Here is a 10572-nt window from a genome sequence, read left to right as displayed (position 1 = left end):
CTAGCTGCGCCCCCGGGGCTTCGCTCCCGTAGGAATTTCGGGATAAAAAGTACTCTATGTGTTATTCCTGGTTATTTTCTAATTTTGAATGGGATTATTCACTATTTATTCTATTTTTTCTGATATACGGGTCTCTTTATTTTTGTTGCATAGAATTTATGCCAAGTTTCAAGTAGACCAGTAAAGATTTTCCTTATTTTTCATACAAACTTTATCCCCAGTTCCCAGTTTATACCCCTTTTAGGGTCGAATTTTGAAAATTCCTTTCTTATCTGAGCACTACGTAATAACTTAAAGCTAATGTCTAATTTCGCGTTTATAACTTCTACGGTTTAGGCTGGGTGTTGATTAGTAAAAAACGCTTGTTCTTGTAAATATATAGATATTTTACCAACAGCACTGCCTTTAGCACGAAGAAACGGACCAGTCGTCCGTCAAAAAGTTCGTAGCATTTTCTTTAAAAATATTTTCATAATTTGAGATTTGAATTGATCGATAGTTATGATATATATGAAATTTCATTTTGAAATAAACTTTTTCATTTAAATCTATTTTTCATTCAAATACTAGTACTTATTAGGACTAGTGAGAAAAAAAAAGACCACAAGTTTTTTATATTTTATTATTATAGTTCTACCGTAGAATTATTCAATAGAACTGACAGTGGGAACAACGGTAGGTAGATACTTCTATTATAAGTACTTACTACTGGAAGTATTATATAATCCGTGGTATCACCTTATATTATATAAATAATGTTATAATTATTAAATAAATAATGTACCCATTTCTATGTAAACCAATATGAAGAACCTTTAATTATATCGGCTTTGTTTTGTCACAAAATAGACAGCGAGATAAAATGCCATTAGGTATCTTACTCTAATTTCATTTTTAGGGTTCAGTAGCCAAATGGCAAAAACGGAACCCTTGTAGATTCGTCATGTCTGCCTGTCTGTCTGTCCGTCCGTCCATATGTCACAGCCACTTTTTTCCGAAACTATAAGAAGTATACTGTTGAAACTTGGTAAGTAGATGTATTCTGTGATTACAGAAAGATTTACACAAGAGAACACACCATTAAGATTTTACACAAAAAATAGAAAAAAAAACAATAAATTTTGGTTTTTTCAAACCCATACGTGTGGGGTATCTATGGATAGGTCTTCAAAAATGATATTGAGGTTTTAACTATCATTTTTTTCTAAACTGAATAGTTTATGCGGGAGACACTTCCAAGGTGGTAAAATGTGTCGTCGTCCCCCTGTAACTTCTAAATTAAGAGCATGATAAAACTCAAAAAAATATATGATGTACATTACTAAGTAAACTTCCACCAAAAATTAGTTTGAATGAGATATTATTAATTAATAGTAAGTAATTAGTAATAATAATTAGTAAGTAGTCTTTTTTATATGTTTTAATCGTAAACCGCAACTTACCTTTCAATCAACGCAAATATAAAAATATACAAAAATCGATCAACAAGAATGTTACTTTATGTTACTTGCTGCTACGATACCCTTCATGGTCGAGACCGACTCGCACTAGGCAGTTTTTTTAATCATTAGGTAGACTTATTATGTGATAAACGAATATGCTGATAAAAATAACGACCCGATATCGTTATATCTAGTTATCATAGTTATCATAAAACATTCGTTTATCGCTCACTTCAAGGTATCCAGTCGAAGTAAATTCGCGGCTATTTTTTTACTTATTTCATTCTATTGTGATAAAATATGTCGTTCCAAAAACTGATCATACCACCAGTTACGAAAAACGTGAGTACCTACCTTGGATTTACTTTTTATTTATAAACACATACCTGAAGCCTAATGTTTATATAATAATACCTACTTTTATTAAGAAAGCTAAAATACTGAAAAGTTTCTATAAAAACACAAATTTAGAAATCGCCTACCATCCAACAGACTTAGGCAAGTATAGGTAATATAAATTCCCATCGTCTAAATTACTTATACTATTTTAGTGCTAAAGCAGCGATTTTGACTATAAACATATAAAAGTACCTTTATATGTTTATAATACTATATATGTTTAGGTACTTTTATATGTTATCAGTACCTTAACAAATTCAATATTCGCGCCAAAACATCGATTTAAAAAAAAGTTTGATTTATTTTTAACAGCGACCAAAAAGTATCGGTGGTGGTCAAGCGTAACGGTGACAGTGAACGGTCAGTCACGGCCAAGGCCGAACCGGGAATTATATCTGAAAGCTATCGTTAATACCTTTCACCTAACAAACAGCGAAAAATTACTCATAAAATCTATTAGTGGAGGAAAGACGTGTTTATAAAACATTTCAATTGAAAATAAGTACAAAGTTCCTGTATTAGGTGGAGCATAATTCAAACAGCGAAAACAAAATGTTGAACTCAGTATTAAGAGAGATTGTAGCAAGAGCGTCGGTTGAGGCTAAATGCGAAATGGTAAGTTTTATTTACTTTTATTAAAATAATAACATTTGATAATTCTAATACCTAGTTAATCTACGCGATCTCTGTGTCCAATGGAATTATTGGGTACTCCGTGCGTACTTTCATATAGTACCTAAGTTTTAAAAACAAACAATAAATATCAATTTTAAAAAGATTACATTTTAGTTGAATTAGTGATCAGTTTTCCATGAATATTTATAGAAGTACGACGTCATATATAGGTGCACAAGCGACCACTAACTCCACTTCCGATTCAGTTTTCAATAATTTCTTGCCTCTCTCCTTGCTCTACCTGTCCGATCTTGTCGAAAAACTTTTAACTCTAACAAGTAGTAAAGTTTAATAACTTTGTACATTATGTCTTTACGGTATGCTATTTGTATAAAAATATGAGTTTTAGTAATGTTATGTACAAAATTTGTTATTGAACTTAGAAAAACATTCACGCGTTCTCCGCAAATGCTCTGTTTTGACGCCTAGCGCCCTCTATGGTTAATTTTATCTTTTATCGTGTAAGTTGACTGTGTCTGACTTTGACATTGACATTTAGTAAGAATACAATGTTTTCATTGAGATTTTTACATGATTTTTACAGTTTTGCGCACTATTGTGAGTGATAAAATGATAAGAACAAGTTTAAAATATAACTAATAAACATAAAAGTAGTTTGTCATACGAAGTAACGTGCAAATGTACATAATCTATTTGTAACTAACCCTCAAACATTGGTTACCGCAATGACCAGATTAAAATTATGTTTTTTGTTTTTCCTCTTATATTCTCTTTGTTATTAATTCCATTAAGCCACCCTTATTATATTTGCCAAAACACTGATTTATTATATTCTTACTACACAAAGGGAGGCTATCAAACCTGTGGGTGTGAGGAACACGTAGGAAAGCAGTTAAAAAAAAGAAATCCAGGACTTTCTTCATCAAAGTTGGTTGAAGACATCGAAAAAATGTCATCCAATGGATTCTATAGGCCTAGAAGTGCCTTAGCTCGAGCTTTACAGGAGAAGCAGCGCAATGATAGACATCTACAGGAATTTGACCAGGACGAGGTAAGCTTACCATTTGGTAGACAATTTGACCAGACATATCCTTTTGGAATCATAGCATAGTGCAGGAAATCCTACATTTTTTTTGTAGCTGCTTATCTTCAAAGTCAGGTTCAAAATATCTGAAATCTTTAGTCTTCGCTAACATACTTTGCCTTACATTTTTATCAAAAGCAAGGACATAGTTACATATCTATACATTTAGTCATACTTAACAATTCTAGGAAAACAGCAGTTAAACTGCTGTTTTGCCTGTTACTCTGCAGATTTGATAGTTCTGTTATAATTATATATTTTATCATAAACCTATAATTCATTCATTATTATTTATGTGATGGAAGTAAGAAAGTATAGTGCCACATAAGTAATTAATAAACTAGAACACAATGTGTTAAATGATTACAAAAAATTGTGGAATTGATAATGGAAATCACAATTTTCCCAATACTACTATAAGTAGTTATTATTATTTATTAAACTGTACTCATATTGATATCAAAATGTGTCTGCATAAGCAATTAATAAAAATATATTATCTCATTATTATTTTGCTGTCACTTTTTATTTTTTGTTTGGGTGAGATGAGCATTTCATTAATGTCTCTAAATGTTTAAATTGTACGCTGAAATTAGTTTCATGATAACTTGATTACATTTAATGATTAGGTTACTTAGCTGGTGTACATGGATTAACATGGAAAATTTTTATACTAATATTTTCCAGTTAGTCATCTTAATAACATTAATTATATGGAATTGTGAAACGGAGATTGTTTAAGTATTATTTTTATTATTTCTTGAATTTTACTTTTTTGTTCCTAGACTAGATAATTTTCCATGATAAAAAATATTTGAGGCTGTGGTACTTAATAATATAAAACTGGGAAGACTTTGTATTTAATAAAAATATTTTATAATTTATAAATCCTACTAATATTATAAATGTGAATGTATGAATTTGTGAGGATGTACATGTCTATAAGTATGTTTGTTACTCTTTCATTCAAAATCTACTACTGGAAGGGTTGTTATGAAATATGGTAAGTACACAGGTAGAATATAACCTGAAATGACACATAGGATACTTTTTATCCCGTTACTTCCACAGGAGCGAGGTCCTGGGGCGCAGCTAGTTCTAATTCATTTGTTAAAGAAGAATAAATATTTAATTTCATTTTAACTAAAGTGAGAACTAAACATGTTAACTATGAAATGTCACTTTCAAATAACAAGTAATGAGTGAGATGAGAACACCCATGTTAATTGTTATCAAATATTTATTTACTTATGTAAAAAAATACCAGAAGTAGATGTGCCCCAAAGCTTATGTCTTATTAGAATATCACAATTGAGTTTCAAATTAAACTGAGCTAAAATTTCCGCACTTGACTAATTTTTAGTTACAAAAAATATATCAGGCATGTTTGGTGATTTTTTCATATATAGTGCATAATTATGAGTTATCAAATTTTGCTTTGCTGCTGAGAGCTTTTTAGGATAAAAAGTATATGTTCTGTTCTAGGTCACTTTCTACCCGTGTATCAAGTTTCGTCGATATCCGTCCAGTAAAATTTGAATGATTAACACACATCTAAATCTACACATTTATTATATTAGTATGATTGTAGGGTTGTCTTATGATTTTATTACCAAACCTATAAAATATTTAATACACATTTTTATTGAATTGGGCATTGGAAATGTATTTGTTAGTATTATCTCAGCCAATGTCGTCTTCCTGCTTCCCCTCTTAAATCAAATTCATCTATTATCTGCTAATCCGCGTATACATTCTGAAGATGTCTTATAATCTATAATTTTTCTAATTTCTCGACTTGTATCATATTTCATAATATTACTTAATTGATTTTTTATCCTTTCATGTTAAGCTTTTGATGACTGATGATGTTATCTGAACAATGTTTACAATTTATTATTTTGGGTAAAATAAAAAATACCGCAGTGTGCAATAAAATATAATGCCGGCTGCACACTATCACCGAACTCTGATAGATGCCGCCGCAAATGAATGATTTTGCATAGTTGGTATTTTATTTAACTTTGTTGAACTTTTGTTAACCGCAATTAAGAAACAGCAATGTATGCTGAATCCGCCAAAGTTTGCCGATAGTTTGTAGCCGGCAGAACATATATTTCATGTTGTAAAATATCACCACTGTGATCTTAGCCCTCTCTTACCTGTCACGTATCAAACACAATAGTTTTATTAAATAAGTGCTTGCGAACTCCTCGGAATCAGAGCGTGGCATAACGACCTAACGTTTGTCGGGTGCGTCGTTTGATTGCTAGATCCAATTTTCTCAACCCGGGACAATTCCCTCAATTCTGTATCAGCCACTCGGCCGGGATTTTCATACGTGGCGCACACGCAATCGGGCCTCACGTGTGCCTACTGCCTACGTAACGAGGATATATTTGCGTATGAAGAACACGAAATACCTCTGAATTGTGGAGGGAATAAGACATTCAACCCGCTCCCTCCACCGCCCACCGAACCCCGCGACCCTTTTAACTTTCATCTCTGTCGAGTGCTCGGTCCACATACTTTTGTTCTATTTGATCAATGTTATTAAAATGTCGCGGGCTCGCCGGATTATAAACATCTGACTATCGTATGAGCTCATACCAAATACTCTGAAAGTTTTCGCAGTCCCCGGTTCGCCCCCACCACATTATTGTATCTTAGACACGGTTACGTAATTTTTATTTAATTTAAGACAAAAGAGAAAACCAAACGATTTGTTCGAATGCACATATATCGTCTACGTAATTCAAGTAAATCTTTGAAATACTGATGAATCAACTACTTACTTACGTTAGTAAAAAATATTATCGCGATCGAAGTCTCTGTAATCCTAGAGATAAATATATCATGATTTTTCATTCGATTACAGGTTCACTATTTAAATTGCAAACGCGTCTAATATTACCGGATCAAACTGCTGCCGTAAAATAGACCGTAAGTGCACTCGACCCGTGTTGAGTGACCGACTGCCATACACATAGCATGTGATTGCTGTGCCTACATTACCACTGCACTGATGTTAATCTTGTAGGTGGCATCACCACTACAAATCCAACAACTGTAGTCTATTTTTTATACAGTCAAGGGTTCTCAGGCAGAATTAAGACGTCTGCCTCTGGTCGAAGCCTGAGGCTAAAATCAGCAGTACAGTTTATATGGCTAATTTCTCATGGTGATGAAAACTTACACTCTCTTTGATTATTGTCATTTAGTGTAGAAATAAGAAAGACATTGCCTAAAATCCTCCATTAATAATGACAGGAGAAATATGCTGTTCTCTGTGCATCTCAATCCATATTTCTTTACAAGACTATTTCTGACAAGAGAGACGACTATACCAGTGACAATGTTACCATGTGAGCTATATAACACGCATGCAACCGTCACACGGTCGCGCCACTGCGTAATCACAGCTATCCATTCTGTTAAAACCAGCAGAGGATAAATTAGTTAAGTAGAAGCTTCCGTTAATCGTCCACCGCGCTCGGTGACGGTCGCCCGCTCTAAATGGATTAATTTATACTTATGAACGAGGACGTTTTCGGTGTCACGCGAGGATGGGGTGATTGTTGTGATTGCTTGCGCTTCCTATGAAGGCATCCTTTATTCAATGATCGGCAACTGAACTGGCTCGATCGTAGTTACCATTAAACCTTTACACTTAGTCTGGTGCTGGCACGTCTGATCTGAATTTGGTCGAATATTTAATTGCAGTTTACAATGTAACTTCGCTGATTTTTTTTTCAGTGAAGTAAATGAACAATTATATAATCTAATAAAAAAAATACATATGCTTAAACTATGCACCACATATATAACACCCGCTATGTAGACGTATTTATTTTATCATCTTCATCTAATCACATTATATTAACGGAACTTAGCACAAACATTTTTTATTTAATGTTGCTAACGTTTCAAATACCATTTAGTCGCCATGGTCGCAGCCAGACTGCATGGTCGTTGATAAGTCCCGTTAACATAATATATGAAGTATGTGCTCAAAGCACGAAAGCACCATCTTCATCATCGTTTATATTTTACTGCCGCTGCTTTCTTATCAGACCCAATCCTTTTCTGCCTTTGCTTCCTGTCCATGAGCTTACCATTTCAAAGTCGCAGCTGTAGCATATAATAAGAGACAACAACTCTTATAAAATAAATATGTACTATGTAAGAACGTCATCGATACGCCTTGGACAAGACACCTGAGTGTTGGCGGGCGCATCGCTCACTGCAATCTGTACATTATTTCTCCATTGTTCGCGTAACGAGCCTCCCTCGGCGCACCCCGCCCGCCTCCTATTCCCACACCCTGCCCGAGGCGGTGGGACCTCGCTCGCGCCTTTCTTTTATCATTCCTCTCTTTATTTCCGAATGCAAATAATCCTCCACACGTGTGAGAACCGAAACCATTGTTCTCGCCTCCCACCCCCACCGGGGACCTTGGTGACGCAATCTTTTTCTTCAGCATTTAGGCAAATGTATGTACAGGTACTTAGAGTACGTCATAAGAAAACTCGTTAACGAGATAAGTTGACGTGTTTGAGTACAGATAGTATTTGAAGAATATTTGCGTATATTTTCTCTTGATTATAAAATGCAGTTTCGAAAGGCTGTTCAGCTCAATATTTAAAGCCCTTGTAGGTCAAAGAATCTTTCATTTAAAAATCTACTACATAAAACGCTAAAGAAATTGTAGTTTAATCGTAAAGTTTTACAAACTACACCGTGCGTGACAGACATACTGCTGTAACGGAGGGGCCATAACTAGGCTTACCCCTTGACCAAAACAAAAGCGAAATACATGCCTCTTCATGCCTGCAATAAAATAAGATGTGGTCTATAACCGAGCTACACCGAGTCGACCGAGCGAAGGAATGGTTAGCAACTGTCATGTTGCATTGTTCAGTTTTCTACTGCAAAAAGGAATCAGGCACATCAAACTTTTAAAAAGATTGTGTTACATTTCACATTTAAGTTAATTTGTATCATATTATTTATATTTTACACCAATTATATAATCTTTATCAACCTATAAATCTGTATGAAAAGTTTTGTATTTGTAAACTGTGTCAAGCTTGCGGATTCGAGTCAGTGTAATCCGAAGCGAGGACAACCCTAGTAGCCGCGAGTGGAGGACAAACAGCTCGTTAGACGGCGGCCGGAAGGGTGGAACGGCGCGATTCCCAAGAAAAACGCTAAGTGGGAAATCAATACGTATTAGGCGCGATATCGGACCGGCCGCCCGTCACACCATGATGGATGAACGCGCCCAAACTTTCCGCGCCAACTCTAATAATGACAATATACAAATTGACGTCCGCGGCCGCTTCCGAAAGATAGCGTGTCGCTGTGTCGCCACTCACATTATGTAAACAAATATGGACAAACGATCGCTTTCAATTTTTATATTAGAAATCTCAATTACGGATATGTTTTTTGTGCCTCATCTATCATTTGGCGTCCTGAGAAGGTGGTGCTCTCGGGAGTCAATCGTCGCGTCGAATAATGGCGTCGCCTCCGTGACGTCTCACAAGGAGTGCGATATTGGAGTGGATCGACAGGCGGGAGTCACGGCGCCTCTACATATTGAAAGCTATTTGGAATTTGCAAATAAATACATACATGCACGGGGCTCCTCCGCGCCACCTCGCGCATCCCTGCCGCCTCTAAAATTGAAATCGTATTTGCTGATTCTCAGAGGCTAAGTTTTATTTTACATGGTGAAAGGAGACCAAACCGTTCTCAATATAAGTTTGTTTGATTTTATTCAATACTACAATTGATGGAAAATAAATTAACGTACTTAGCACTGCGGTATTCATAGTTGGGGAAATTGTTCCTAGTTTTTTTACTGTCGAATCAGAAAGATGTTTGTACTTGTTATGGTATGAAGTGCCAGTGGTTCATTAGTACAAACAAATCATGTTGTTGTCATAATTATGAGCATCATTCAAATAGATTTCAACTTGCCAAGGTAAAAGCTATTCGCAGTGTACTCGCTTGGGACCCTCTACTTTAGGATAGAGAAGGAAAAGTTCGTGTGTTGCATGTATTCAAACACGCAAAATATAGACATGCAAGTGACTACCACACAAGAGTACAGCGAGACTATTAAAACTTTGGAAATAAGATCGACCAGATCCGTATCATAAAGAGAACGGCCTGCATTGCCAAAGGCAACTGGCTCTCATTTTAGATAATTTAACCTGCAGTTGGCAAGGAATTTTAATGCGAACTACTTCCGCGTCGTATAGTCTTACATGAGATTAAACTGGGGGTAGTTGGAGCGAGGAGCGTGGGGGGTGTATTTATGTCACCTCGGGGACACGAACGCTCGCCCCTCCCCAATTATACCGCAGTAAAAGTCATAAAAAGACACCCGAAGTTTTTACACGAACCAAGAAGAGGCTCACGCGAAATTAAGAGGGGCGCCGAAATGTGAGATGAGCATGAATTTTTTATAAGCCCAGATGATGGTGCCCCGTTTATGATGTCTTATGCGGGATAATGCTCGCGGTGCACGCGCGCTTTGTTTGTTCAGCTGAATCATTAATGAAGGACTTTATTGCCGCCGCAACATGTCTAATAATTAATTACCAATCCAGGCCACGACACAACTGTGTAATACACTGGTCACGTTCAGCGATACCTGAGAATCATCATGAAATAGTCATGAGAAACGCATGATACAATTCCCTGTGCGTCATCTACTGAAGCAGTGAGAATTCGTGGGCAGAGTGATATTATGGAATGCATAGAATTTATAGTTCGAATGTTGAAATAATCTATGATCATTTAATTTTGCCGTTTTACAAGTTTGTAACATTTAGTTTTGGGTAAATATAGATTATCATTCACTTCAACACAGGAAAACAGAGGAAAAATATGAGTTGTCTTATAGCTGGAAAGGCTGCAAGATTTTACCCCTAAATAAATCCTGAACGGATTCCTCAATGAGAAGAGAATCATAGTCGAAGGGGGAACTCTTGTACTACG

At 35.6% G+C, this 10572-nt stretch overlaps 1 protein-coding gene across 4 annotated transcripts in view; it reads left to right on the top strand.

Moving 5' to 3' along the window:
• Nucleotides 1-1682: 1682 nt before the first annotated feature.
• Nucleotides 1683-10572, top strand: part of LOC128673047 (uncharacterized protein) — a 55503-nt gene continuing 46613 nt past the window's right edge. Inside the window, exons 1-2 of one of the 4 annotated variants that reach the window (XM_053750641.1) lie at nucleotides 2236-2456; nucleotides 3325-3528. In XM_053750641.1, coding sequence (XP_053606616.1) covers nucleotides 2394-2456; nucleotides 3325-3528 — 267 coding nt within the window. In that variant the 5' untranslated portion in view covers nucleotides 2236-2393. Of the gene's footprint in view, nucleotides 1785-2235; nucleotides 2457-2999; nucleotides 3529-10572 lie in introns of those variants that run through there. The other 3 variants (XM_053750642.1, XM_064436202.1, XM_053750640.1) reach the window with 3 other exon arrangements.

This window comes from Plodia interpunctella, chromosome 10, assembly GCF_027563975.2.
Source record: "Plodia interpunctella isolate USDA-ARS_2022_Savannah chromosome 10, ilPloInte3.2, whole genome shotgun sequence".
Taxonomy (NCBI): Eukaryota; Metazoa; Arthropoda; class Insecta; order Lepidoptera; family Pyralidae; genus Plodia; species Plodia interpunctella.
Note: the sequence above shows the minus strand (reverse complement) of the source record. Positions and strands in the feature narration are given on the sequence as shown.